General features: G+C 55.1%; 2 protein-coding genes across 2 annotated transcripts; both read right to left on the bottom strand.

Annotated features, from left to right (window-relative positions):
• Window positions 1-2235: 2235 nt before the first annotated feature.
• On the bottom strand, window positions 2236-4952 carry INS49_000540 (uncharacterized protein; the record flags this gene model as incomplete). The annotated part of the gene is made up of 3 exons (XM_043161377.1): window positions 2236-2974; window positions 3034-4115; window positions 4179-4952. 3 exons carry the CDS (start codon window positions 4950-4952, stop codon window positions 2236-2238), a joined length of 2595 nt encoding a protein of 864 aa, XP_043029883.1.
• Window positions 4953-8860: 3908 nt separating this feature from the next.
• On the bottom strand, window positions 8861-10487 carry INS49_000539 (uncharacterized protein; the record flags this gene model as incomplete). The annotated part of the gene is made up of 10 exons (XM_043161376.1): window positions 8861-9308; window positions 9379-9512; window positions 9639-9662; window positions 9718-9740; window positions 9798-9818; window positions 9877-9975; window positions 10029-10047; window positions 10110-10229; window positions 10285-10335; window positions 10407-10487. 10 exons carry the CDS (start codon window positions 10485-10487, stop codon window positions 8861-8863), a joined length of 1020 nt encoding a protein of 339 aa, XP_043029882.1.
• Window positions 10488-13947: the final 3460 nt, after the last annotated feature.

Genomic DNA, 13947 nt, shown 5'->3' with positions numbered 1-13947 from the left:
GGTGCGGTGCGGTGCGGTGTTAAAAAGGAAACGCCGCGTTGCGTTTGAATCGCATTGTTTCCGAGCCGCGCATCTCCAGCTCGACCCTGCAATTGCGGGCGTGTGCAGGGACAGGACGGGCCGCAAGAGAAGGGAAAGGGCCAACTTACGATTTGCCCATATCCTGAGGTCGTCAGCAGCACTGGCAGCGCTGACGGGTGGCAGTCAGTGTCAGAGATGTCTGGGTCTGTGTCGTGTGGGTGTCGGTGTCGGTGCGAGGGGGGTGGTTTTCTGCGACGAGGCTCCGAGGGTGCGCTCGCTGATGTATGTATGTATGTATGTATGTAGTCCAGGTACTGACTTGATTGTATGTGCTGTGGGCTGTAGGTGGGCTACCTAAGGTAGATAAGTTGTCGTGCTGCGACTGCCAGAAAGACCCTGGACCGTGTGTGTGTGTGTACCTGCGTACTCCCGGAGGGGTTCACTGTAGTGTGTGCCAGGAGACTGACTGACGCAGGGTCAAGAATCTCGCGGCTCTGGACAAAATCAGAACAAGGTCGGGAGGCTGGGTTTGTAGTCCCTCTCTCTCTTTCTCTCTCTTTTACAGACTGTTTGTAGGAGTTGGTAAGAGGGAAGAGGAGGCGGCCGGAGTGGTAGGAGGAGCAGATGCGGCGCGGGTAATCGTGGTGTGGCACTGGCGGGTGGGCTGGACTGGGATGGGCCGGCCGTTGGAGGCTTGCTTGGTAAGGGTGATAACAACAAGGCGGCGAGGGTGAGGGTGAGCGCGAGGGCAAGGGCCCAGGGCGAGGGAATGGTCAAGCTTACCTGCCAAGGCCACCCAGTCCCACCACCGCCTGGGTGTACAAGGTACCTGGGTACCTTGGCTGCCCTGCTGCCCTGGTGCTCCTGCCAGTCTTGGGTGTGCACCTGTGCCTTGTAACTGATGACTGCTGGCTGCGCGCCTACTACCAAACTTGGAAGGGGCTCTCTTGGACGTATCCTGGCCGACGTCCTGGCCGACGTCCTGGCTGGTGTCCTGGCTGGTGGGATGGTGCAGCAATTAAGGGGTACGTCAGTGCCCCTCTCTGGCCGCCAAAATAGCACGGGCAGTTGCGTTGGCCTCGACGAGGACATAATTAGCGCCGACCCATTCGAGCGTCGGTCCCAGTGGCCCAGCCGTCAACAGGACCAACGTGCGCGTGCGTGGATTCCGGGTTCTGGGTTCTAGATCGAGCCCGTTGAACCACCTAGCCGGGCTAGAAGGTAGGTGGACTACATCATGAGGGAGCCAGCCCGGCAGTGCACATTCGTACTCCACGACACCGTCACGGGGGCGACGACCCGAGGTCACCGTCGTTGGCCTCCGGAATTTTAAGGCTGGCGTGCCTTGCATCTTGCGCCTCAACCTGTACGACCTCGTCTGTCTCTCTGTCCACCAGCTCCGTCCGCCTGCGCACCTCTAGGGCCGCTGCCGAGACGGGCCCAGCTGTCAGGACAAGCTTTCTGCCCAGCGTCGATGCGCCGCAGACTCCAGATGCTTCGTTGAATCATATTACGTATGCACTCGACAATACAAGCACCCTCACACTCATACCGCTCAACTCATATGGGTCTAGGGAGGCTCAATTCACGGACGTATTCTCCGCTCTCTTCTGCGACCCATGACCTCGAGCTCGTGTTGCTACTCCTCGGCGGACTGTCCCCGGCGGGCCCTTGTCACGACTGTTCAATCACTGACAGCGTTCGCCATTGTGTGGGTTTGCGCATAATGAATGAGGTTGTTCCTGAGCAGGATAGAGGCTCTCGTACTGTGTCACTAATAGATTTAAGATGGCTCACTCGATTGGCCACGGCGAGACCTCACCATCTTCGTCTACGCACTGACGCCAAAGGCCTATAGCCACAATTTTCATTAACAACTAAGCCAGACCATGGTATAGTGATATCTTAATCAAACGGCTGTATATATATACGTGTATGTGTGTGTGCTTGTGTGTATACATATGATTTGCCTCGTTATGCACCCGCTCATCCAATGAATCCCACCACCACCACCAGCAAAGCCCCATGCTGTCAGACTGTGAATCGTCACAAGACAGAACAAGAACAACATCCCCCATCCCTCCAGCAACATGACCTTGCAAGACAAAGACCATCAACGCCTGGCTCCTGATGCCGAAATGCCGATTACCGCCCAGCTCTTGGTGACAGAAAAGCAAAAGAATAGAAAGCCCAAGGCTGGCCCCCGCCGCAGGTCTAACCGACCACCGCCTTCGAGGACAGGCTCTCCAGGAACCCGGAGAGGTCGTCCTTCCTCACCTCCACGACACAATGCTCGAAGCTGTCGATCCTGACGCGCGCGTTGGTCTCGGCAACGACGTCCTGGAACGCCACGCCGAACCGGTTCAGCCCAAAGCCCTTGCCGCGGGGCTCGTCGTCGTCGTCGTCATCCTCGTCCTCCGAGTCCGACGCATCAGAGCCCTCCGACTCGGTCTCATCGTCTAGATCATCATCGTCGTCATTCCCGGCCGCCCGCTTTGCAGCTCTCTGCTGCTCGCGAATCTTCTGCTTGTTCTGCCTGCTCTGCTCCTTTGCCTTTGCCTTTTCCTGCTTGAGCTGCTCCTTCTTCTTGGCCGCCTCCCTGTCCAGAAACGCCATGTCTGGGCCGCCACCACCGCCAGTGCCGACTACAATGTACACACCTCGCTTCTCGTTCAGGCTAGCTACTACCAAAGGGGTGCCGCGCCCGGCGTGGGCGAGTTTTCCAGTGGAGTCCTTCTCCTGCTCCGAGAGTGCCTCGCCGATCCAGAGTGAGAGTTTGGTGAGCGCCCCTGGGTGGTTGAATATCGACGCTTCTGCGCTGTCCTTGACGATGCACATGCGGAACGCCCGTAGATGCGATATCTGCTTCTTCTTCAAGACAGCGGTGCCGGTGTTGAAAATGGCTTTGTGCAGGAACTGGGCCGTTGGAAGACCAGCCTTGAGTGCTTCGACGCTGCGATTGTGTCAGCCATTCATGATCAGGTGATGCACGGTAAATTGCTCGTGGCTTACTCTTCAAGCGCATCGTACGCATCCCAGAACCTGGAGACCCACTCTTCGCCCTGCGCGGCGATTTGATCGGCGCCATCGTCGACGCTTTGCTGAGATGCTCCGTCCGTAGAAACGGAGCTGGGCAGAGAAGCATGCCTGCCCACCTCCAGGAGAGCTCCGATGACCACGCCGATGTCCTGCGCGCTCAATGTGGCACGCCAGCCCCAGCTCCGGACGAAGCCCCAGCCGTCTTTGGCACCCCCGCGATCCTTACCGTCTGACTCAACGGTAGGCACCATGTCATCAAGATTATACATCGAGGCGTATTTGAGAAGCTTTGAACGCAGCTCCCGCTTCAACATCATATCCATGTGCGTGTAACTTTGCTTGCACTGGATGAGGCTGACGCCCATCTTGGCGAGGAGCTTGTGCAGACGTTTGAGCCCATTTTCACTGTACGTCTTCAGCCGAGAGAACATGTAAGGCGAGTGCAGCATGCTGTCGTAGAGGCTCCAGTGTCTGATCAAGAGGAATCGTGGCTCAGGAGATAAGCGAATGCTCATGTCTTCAGGACTCCTTGCTGTTGTGGGTATGACTCCTGTGGCTTCTGGAGCTACCCTACCACTCGCGTTTTCAAGCGCGGGAGGGTTGAGACGACGCACTTCGTCGCGCAGCAGTTGGCGTATTCTGGCGCCGCGCATGCCTAGCCATCCCGATGTGCTCTTAGATTCGGAATTCCTCATGGGTACTGCGACGCCAGCCGATGACCGCCCATACAGCTCCATGGATGTGACGCCGACGATCGCCAGCCAGAGTATGTCGTTGTCCTCGCGGCCCAACTCCGACGCCAAAGAATAAACCATGGACGAGATGGGTTCCGAGTACGACGCTCCGATACGGTAGTAGTCTCGTAAAATGGTCTCGTTCTCTCGCCTCAAACGGAGGAGCCGTCTCCTGAGTGTGCGTGCCGAAGGTGCTTTTGGGGGCTGTGCAGCGGTAGGCGGATCATCATCCAGGCCATCCGAGGACATGAGGGCTTGGTCGCGCAAGGACAACAACCCACGCTGTTTCGGCCGCTGCGGAGACTCAGGTATGGGAGTGGACTGTGTGGGTGGTCAGTCTTTGCTCTGGGGCCATTTTTATGCCGATTCAGCGGGTACACTCACAGAATTGCTTCTCCTCCTTTGGCGTGGCCGGTCTTCTTCCTCATCGCTGTCGTCGTCCTCGTCTGGGTCAGACCAAGATTTCCGCTTTTGACCAGCCCGCGGTGCTGACTGGAGCGAGTCCTCCTCTTCCTCCTCACTTTCCGAATCACTGTCGCCCAGGTCCTCACCGTTGTCTTCCACATCAGGCATCTCCATAAGCGCCATATACGCGTTCCTTTGTGGGCCGAGTTCGTCCTCAATGTCGCCGTCATCAAAAACCACCACTCCCCCCTTGCCAGGTTTATATGCGCGGTCGATTCGACCACCCGTGACGCCGATGGGCGTTCGAGTCTGAAGACTAGATCCGCCTTCGACGTCGGGTTCGAGCGGGAAGCCGAACACGTTGCCCAGGTTCCAGGGCCGTCGTGAGTCGAGGACCCAGACCTCAACGCCACCGAATGTCGTCTCCTCGCCCTCGGGCTCAAGGCCAAGCACCGTGCCCAAATCGACCATGCCTCCAACCCCGAGGCACACAACAACTCCTCCGGCACCACCATTCTGTGCCATGAGGGGGCTCACGTGTTCCCTGCCAATGCGTTCCAGGTCTCCATAGCCGGCGACAGGTTGGATCTTGTGTGGGATGTAGTCGTTCTTCAAGAGTCGCGTGAGGATTCTGCAGCCGCAGAGGGCGTCGGGCTCGAGGGCGACGAGGATGAGAACGGGCGGCGAGAGCGGGTGGCATGTGCTTTGCAGGTGCAAGTACAGCTTCGAGATGAGGGAACGCGGTAGATACATGGCCAATTATTGAAGCTGCACGCGTCTGTTGAATTGCATTGCAGCTTCATGGAATTGTCGCACTAGGCAGGAAAAGTCGGAGATAATGGGACCACCAAGTGATCGTCACGGGGTGACGATCGTTCTCCTACTGGCAGTTTTGTCGAGGCCTGTCGAGACGATATATGGTTGTAGACTGGTGAAGTTCAAGAGGATGCGCGTGCGAGGAATTGGATTGAACCGGACGTGACGCGACTCAAAGGCTCGGCCAACTCGAGTACGGGCTGTATGTGTGGTGCTCACCAATGGATGTCTTGGTATTGTTCAAAAGCGTGCGATCTATGAATGCCTCGTGCAAACAGAGCAGAACTGACCGGACCAGACCAGACCAGACCAAAACTCCAGGAGAAGTTGCCGTAGGGAGTGGTGGGGCGGGTTGGAAGCTGTTTACCTGGGCTGGTGGGCATGGGCTAAGACGCGGTCCGCTGCAAGACGCGTTTTCTCTGCTGGCCGGGACGTCACTCGATCCTCCTGAGTACGTACCAGCGGCCGTTGTCCCAGAGAATCGGGACCCCTGCTAAGCCGAGCCGACGGTCCGCCAGCGCTGGAGAACCAGCCAATACGCTGCTAGCGTCGACTTCCTTCATCCTCTTTCTCTCCCAACACAAGACACACCTGGGCATGTTTTGTACAATTTTGAACCCGAGATTGGCTTGCAACAGCAATTGCCTCTCGATACGTCGACTTGAGCCCTGGATTGCTCCGATCGCGAGACTTACAGTAGGTGCAGTGAAGCGGGCGATTTGCATGCATATGAGGCCACCTAGGTAGATTCTTATCCCAAAGTTAAACATCGATAATTGGTAGGGAAAGAGTATTGTATCACTTTTTGGACAATTTGCCGGCTGTGGTGCTTGTCTCCCAAAGCATAAAAATCAGAATTATACCAACAGTCGGCAGTTAGCAGCCTTGACTAAACGTAAACCTAGATCTTAGAACCGTATTAGAGGTGTCCTGTCCGTCGACATAATGAAAGCTATATGATTGAAGACCCTCAAAGCCATAACAAGGGGAATCAACAGGATACCAGGGGGGAAACGAAAAATCGTACGTCTTGCTGAATTTGCCAACTTCCCGTAAAGTCATTGCTACCAGGCAGCGCAAAAAGCTGTACCCTCGTATGAGCTAGAGAAAGCGGAACCGGGACTTACAACGATTCGTTCTCAATTCAAAGTTGTCTTAGCTATCCCTTCCCTCAAAAAAAAAAAAAAAAAAAAAACTCACTTAACCTCAAGCCGCCTGCGAGCAAGCAAGGCGGTTCACGACGCATTTCGACTTACCACTAATCTGCATTGCTGCTCATGCCAGCCTTGCTACCTGACAATTGTAGGTATCGATGCAAGAAACTTATCACGACCTCATTGGAAAGCTGAAATTTGCCGGTACTTGAACCTTAGAGTTTGAACCGACGGGAGACAGTTCCATTGGGCAACCGACAACGCGATCAGCTTCACTCTGGAGCCACGTTCACCCCATCTTTGCCCCAATGATGACCCAGCCCTTCACGATGCCCCCTCCATTCCATGGAACGCAGAGTAAATATCGCCCCTCCCCCGTACCTGCTGCAACAAGTTGTCGTGAACACGGCCAGCAATTGGCAGGCAGCTACCGGCCGAGTGTTCACGAAGCTCGCGGGTTCGAGCTCTCTTGGAAAGACATGGGCGTGACTCTTAAAGGCAAGTGTCTCTACCCCAAAAGAGACATGAGCTCTGGAAAACGAGCTTCTTTTCCATATCTCTTTACCATCACCATCCGTCACTTTCAGAGACCCCAGACACGAAATGTAAGGAATACAATCCTCCATAAACTATTTGCATCCCTCAACAGTCCTGGCACCCGAAAGAACATCGGTAAGCATCATCCTAGAGGACTGTCTTAGACACCTACTATGCGAGGCTTTGAAATGCGCGTTCAACTTTTGAGCAGTAGAACGTGATAAAACTGTCTCAACGCTGTATTTCTGATGCTCCCAGGTAAATTGATGCCGAGTGACCCCCTGACGGCCGAACGCCTTCACCCAAAAGCTGGAGTGACAGGTTGGTCAGTGCAGGCGTGTATTGTTTCGGTGGGGAAGCGAAAAGGGGCAAAAGGTCAAAAGGACCCTCCGAAGAGTCAGAAAATACCTCCGTCCTTTGCAGACCGTCGCTGATATTTTACTGGTTGCCGGCTCGGTTTGAATGTGGGATCATCGGCGCACTTGGGTCGAAACCTGACGCCTACCCAGATCGGCCACCTCGCCGGAGGTAGTGTCCCAGTAAATCCCATTGTTTATATGGTTGCTAGTTGCAATGGAGTCATAGTACTGGCATTGCTATGTGAGGTGCCTTGGGTCTCGCATGCGCCTGTCACAAAGGCCCCTCGGGCCACCGGAATATGTCGATGTCACAGCAGCAGAACACTATCTAATTCAAGGAACAGCAGCTTAATTACATTACAACGTGGACTGCCACATGGTAATTCTTCAAACTGCCCAGCGAGTGGAACATGGCTTGCATGACAGTCCACGGGCGCCGAGACCTAATAACTCGTTTTGTGACACCTTGAAGTCTGTCAAGTACCACAACGTTGCACAAAACGGAAAGTGCACTTAATGCGACCGAACAGCTGTTACTTCGTGTTTTATTTGCCGATGCAGTAACAGGTTACGGGCGCTCAGACCGAAGAATCCCAGAATGCAGTGGCGGTACGGTAATAAACCAACATCTCTGGCTGCTGTCATGCCCAGCCGGCGTCTTAGACACCTTCCTGACTTCTTGGCACAATTGATGGCATAGGTCCCAGCCAAAGCACTGCCGCGTCATGCGAGGCCAGTTCTTATCTAGGGGAAGCAGGGCTCCTCAAAGACGAGGCACACGCGCTCGTCCTGCTTGACGGGGAGTGACACGAGAAGCCCAAGGCTCGGTACCACACGGCGCATCGCCGCGAAGTATGACAGGTGCTGCGGCTACTTGCCTTTCACGAGACCTGGAAAGCTTCTATATGAGTTCAGTCTCAAGTTTTGATATCCAAACACCGTGAATTAATCTTGCCGATAGAGCCCCCTCGAGTGATGAATGTTACTTGTGCTTGGGTGACCCGAGGGGCTGCCATGTAGATCTATTTCATTATCAGTAAATATTGCCATGGATGCGCGTGTTCCAGGCATGCCCGCAGCCAAAGATTCTCTGTTAGTGAGAGGCGGCCGGCGTCGGCTCATCAGAGGAAGTAAGTACCTGTACTCCGAAGGGATGCTCATATATTCAAATCGACTCCTATGGGGATTAAAGTTTTTGAGCCAATTTCAAACCTATTCATTCCATGCAAGCATGTTTCTCCATGGTGAAACTGTGCCAAACACAACGGGATTGAGGTGAGCTGTCACGAGACATCTCCACCATGCGGTCAGCAGCAGGCCTGTCAGCCGACTGAGAACTTAATTCTGACATTTTTGCCGAACTTTATAGTGCAAAAATGGTCGCTGCGGTCGCCTCCGGAATGGCAAGTTTGCAGGAAATAGATAGCCCACATACACATAGTCGCCGTGTTCGTTCAGAGTCAATCGAATCACCGCTGACAAACGTATACCGGATGCCGTATCACTTATAGAGTAAGAGCGCATGGGCACATGCCCATGCCAACGTCCAATAGTAGACAGGTGCACAACATGGAAGAGCGATGTCTCAAGAAAACCCCATAACAGGTATTGCAAAATAAATCTCTCGAGATTGGCCCCTGTAACGTATCGAATATTGATATGGGTATGCAGTCATTATGTATGCTTTCGTCAAACGTGTTTGGTCCCCCTGATGCGGCGATCACCCATCTCCACTGTGTCCTGCCAGATCAATTACAACAACGACAATGCACAGAATCATTCCATCCCATGCAGGTTATGGCTTCCTCCCATACGTGACCCATATGCAAAAGTAGGCATGCACCCTGGTATCCTGCCATTCCTTGTCCACCTGGGCACTGAACTCCTCCACTTGCTGTTTGGTCCAGCCCATGAACCTCGTGAACAGCGCCATCATGATGCCCGACATGCCTTCCCTGAAATTGATGCCCGTCCTGCGCCCCACCTCCTTCCACTTGGGCTCTCGCGGCCACTCGTTGATGGGCCACTTGTATGGTATCCGTACGATATCGACAAAGCCGGCCTCATGCATCATGTCCCCGGCGAGTGCGCATGCGCTGAGATTGAATCCGGACTTCTCCCCAGCCTCGACCATCAAGTCGCTCCATCGCTTAACAGCACCGTCTGGGCGCATTGTGTCGTCGTCGCAATACAATGGGAAGTGAATGTCTTGATTCTCGACCCAGCCGCCTTCGTTCAGGTTCCTGGCCATCGACGTTGAGTATTTGGTGGGATAGTTTCAATGGGGTTCGTGGATGGTGGGCAAACACTCACTCGAACGCCTGTCGGTAGAAGTTTGGCCAATCTCGAAACGCGCCGGTCATCATGAGGGCATGTATGTAGTCGAAAGGGTAGCTAAAGTTCCACGATTCTTCCAAGTCGTCAATCTCGAATTGCACGTTCGGTGGCTAGACAGGCAAGTCAATGGCCACAATTCCTGACATGACTCAAGTCCTGAGACTTACAACGCTGATGATGGATTAGCATACGCACAGAACACCGGGGGTTTGAAGTCCTTACTATGCTGGTTGTACTGGTGACAGGTCGACGCCGATGACCTACAACAGTCTTAGTGCCTCAGGCTTGGATGGATTCAGTCTCGTCAACCAATACCTGAGCCTCTGGATGCATCTCAGCTGGGGAACAATGCAGGTTAGCATAGGGCTGATAGTGAGTTATATTCAAGGTCTCACCGAAGTCTAATGCCCAATAACCTGAAAGTAATGTCAGCTGCACCGCAGTGCCACATACATGATGTGCGACCACACTCACCGACGCCGCAACCAACGTCCAGAACCCTGTTCAGCTTGGTGAAGGGCGCGAATGATAATATGTGGTCAAATGTTAGCAGGCACAGGTCATACTGGAAGACTGTCAAACAGGTCAGCATAATCCATGGACAGGGGTTAGAGGCTCGACCGCACTTTGCCTGTCGAGTTCTTGCTGCTCAGTGTCAGTGAGACTGCAGCGCCGGAAGTGGATAAGTCTGTGATGGGAAGAATCACCTGGTCGTCTGGAAGGACGTATTTCCCGTCCTTGTAGCCATGGTATTTTCGTCCGTTCTCTTCTATACTCCTCAAGATAGACGATCTCAAGGAAGCCGTCGATGAGAAGAGAGACATGTCCTGAGCAAGGAGGTATGTTAGTATGGCGCTGAGGCTTATCGAGGCCTGTAAGGACACTTGCAGATCCGAGGGCTGAGTCTTGGTCCGAAAATATGGATTGCCTGTCCTATTCCAGAAGTCAGCAAGGGCGTGAGAGACGGTCACTGCGTCCTCCCCACGAGCGCTGTTTCGACATACGTCTTCGGCAAAGTCGTCACTGCTGGTGTCCGGCTCTATATGGCCAACGCCCATGGATGGTTGATCCCGAGTGTCCTCCATGGTTTCGAAAATGAAGCCCGCGTTGTCGATAAATCGTGCCGAACAAGACAGACGGGCCAGATGGAAGAACAGCACAGCCTTTGGCGCAGCTGGAGGCGGAAATACACAAGCGCTGTGCTCCTTGACAGGGTGAACTTGCAAGCCTCCGAAGTAGCCCTGAGCAAAGTGAACAATCCAAAATCAGGTGCGGTTTGGACCAGAAACAACCGGGTGTGTCAGGGGATATTTCATTGTAAGGCGGCCAAGAGGGAGGGGGTGGTCTGGCCCATTGAGCGGCACGGGGAAGGCTGGTGGCTGCAGATGTCAAATCTGTCAAAAGGAGAGCCGGGGTTTGATGGCTCCGAAGGACTCGGCAAGAGACAGGAAGTGTGTGGCCAGAGGCGAAGCGGTGGGTTGGATTGGCGTTGGTGGTCAATCTTGACCACGAGAGCACATCGGTCGGTGTAATGCGGTAGTGCGATGTGTGATTGCACCCGTTGCGTCGCACGGCCGGCTTTGGCGTGGGCGAGCGAGCGAGCCGAACGCAACCAACTGATCGACTAAACCAAGGACTAAGCGGCCTCAAGCAGCCAACGGAGGGTGACCTGTTCCTCAAGAAGGCAACGGCCGGGTGGCTCGCGGGGGCGGGGGTGACCAGCTTGAAGAATGCCTAAGGCGAGGACCAGAGCAGCGTGTTTGCTGGGAAGGCGGACTGTGCTGCGTGCGTAGCAGGGAGCCGAAGCAGGATGCCGAATGCTTCCGTTGATCTCTGCGAATTGATAGGTCTTGACGCAGATGAATCGGCCTGTAACACGGAGGGCCAAATAGACGAGCGTATCAGCAGAGAGAGTTTGCGTGTAGCTGCTTAAGCGAGAGTAGTAGCTCGGCGATTCCGCTACCACCAAGGGAGGAGAAGAAGGATAACGGCCCGGCGCACAGTAAACCGTTGGCTTTCTGCTGCAACAAAACCAAGCGCACCCTCGCGCTCCCCCTTGTCGGAGCACACTGTCGCACGGCAAACTCACGATACGTACGGTAGGCGATAGCAGACGAGAACAGGCGCCGTGCCGTGCCGCTCCGTTGCCACTGGAGTTGGTCTGCGAGGCTCAGGATAATAAGGCTGAGGCCCGACCAGAGCAAGTCGCGGTAGCTGGCGCAGAAGCCTTGAAACGACGGGAGGCACTACCAGTGCTATTCCCAAAAAGTGCCTGGGTAGGCAGTTAGGCAATAGGCACGTGAGGTAGTGCTGGGGATCGTTGGCGCGTCGGCCTGATTGGGGTCGCCCAGGTCGCATCTCAAGTTTTACATTTGGCCATACCGACGCCAAACTGCGACTGCAACAGCAGCAGCAGCAGCGGATGAGTTAAGCGTGGAGAGGGGTGACCTGGCTAGGATGGGCGGCCAGCATTCCAGTTCGTCGCTTCACTGTCCAGCACCAGTGTGTGGTCGTGTGTGCATCCAGCCCCCCGTCGGTGCAACGTGGGTCTCAAGACGCAACGCAGCCGAGGGTTGGAGACGAAGGCCGCACCTGCGGCCCCGAGCCGAAGGAAGAACGCACGGGGCCAGGCCCGAGAAGACGGAAGCTTCAGGGACCCGCAGATCCGGAGGGGACAGTAGAAGGCTGTCGGCAGACGTTAAATATCTGGGGCAGCTGGAGACCAGAGACTCAATCTCGTCGCAGGTGTCCTCAGGAGCGGGCCCGGCGCCGCAGATGGGGACAGGCGGCGGCGTGCCCTTTCTGATTGGAACTTGGGCACGCCCGGGAGCGAGACCTTTGCCAAATTGATCCGAACGGTGCCACGAGTCTACAAGCACTACAGCACAGCCGATATGACAGATCACAACAACCTGGCAGGACAGGAGCAGAAAGCAGACCACGATGAGGGAGGACTGCCAGTCCCAACGGTGTCCTAAAAGTACTCCGTAGTGCAAGGGCAGATGGAGAGAAAGACCAGCCGCAAACCTGCTCAGGTAGGAAGGTGGTGGGTGGGTCGGGGTGGGCAGGACGGGGCCCAGACTTGCTCGCTCTTCCTTCCAACCTGGGAAACCCTGCCCCCCTGCGGACGATCACCCTCAGGCTTCAGAGATACTACGTACCAAAAGTGTCACTGCACCCTGACGAACGATAAATGCAGCATTCTGCGTAGGTACCTCGGCATTGGCGTGCACCTGGGCTTACCTAATTGCCTTCAAGGTATCGCACACAGTACATAATGGATAATATGTTTCTGGGAGAGCGTTGGTTTGCCTCGCAGTGGGGGCGGAGAGTTTGGAAGTTTGGTTTGTTGGCGGAACGGCACGCAACGCCTCTTGTCCACCCTTCCGATTCTGTCTCACCGACTCACCGTCTCATTCCCGGGCTTGGAACCGCCATCATGATCGAGCGAGCGGCCAGCACTGCAGACCACATAGTACGTATAGGCACCTGGCAGATTTGACCAGGGTGAGCACTGACCAGTAACCTGATCCTGGCTCTTGTCGAGTCCAGCCTCTCGCTGTCTCCTGCACTCTTTTTCTCTTCCCCCTCGTCTCCTGCCGCCCTCTCCCCTTCTCACCTTGTACCTGCCACGCGCATGTTCACCTGACGCGGCTTCTTCCTCTATCAACCTTGCAGGGTAATCGCGCACCCTGCTTTTCTCTTGGAGGCCCTGCTACTTCATCCGAGATGTTGCCTGTCACTGTCTCTGGACTGCTTCTTTGGACCAAGCCGTTGCGACGGCCACGTCAAGTCTAGTCTGTATGCTGCATATTATTAACCTTTCGCTAGTCCCGGACAACCTTGCCATACGGGTAAGACTGATGATGATGCACCTGTCATATCCTCCTTCGACGGCAGGCCATTCATCCACACGCAAATCGTTGCTCATCAATTTCCTATGCAGGGCCCCTTGGTCGAGCATGATCACCACCTAGGCAGGTACGTACGGCCCCGCCTATGGCGGTATACGGAATTTTTATGCACGCCCTCCACTGGACTGGACATGCTTACTCCTAGGGCATTTATTGCTTGCCCACCTTCATACCGTACCCTATAGTCCATGGCGTATCCAAACGGCAGATCGTTGATGGGCTCCGGGCCCCTCGGAGTAAGACCAGGCATTCTCAAGTGTCGTGGGTGCCACGGGAGCCAACCAGGGTCCCTGATCCTCTGAACCTGCTGTTGTCCATCCAAGCCCATCTGCGGCCTGCATGTCGTACCAGCTTTCCATGCACGGCTCGTTGCAACACACCAAAACCTGGCCACTACGAAGACGTATCTGATACCATTACCCTTCCCGTGGGAATCCCCATAGACTGACATTCCCGTGCTGCTCCGGACAATTCTTTGACACGTCTCACTGTTGAACATCAGGACAACGCGGTGCGCTGGGAAGCGAGAAAACTGGGCTTCCGCGGTCGAGTTGCCGGACCTGACGGGCGCGGGCATTTGGACTGGGAACATGGCATCGTCTCTTCTCGCCGACATGGGAGTCAGAGAAGG

Source organism: Diaporthe citri, assembly GCF_014595645.1.
Source record: "Diaporthe citri strain NFHF-8-4 chromosome Unknown scaffold_1, whole genome shotgun sequence".
Lineage (NCBI taxonomy): Eukaryota > Fungi > Ascomycota > Sordariomycetes > Diaporthales > Diaporthaceae > Diaporthe > Diaporthe citri.
Note: the sequence above shows the minus strand (reverse complement) of the source record. Positions and strands in the feature narration are given on the sequence as shown.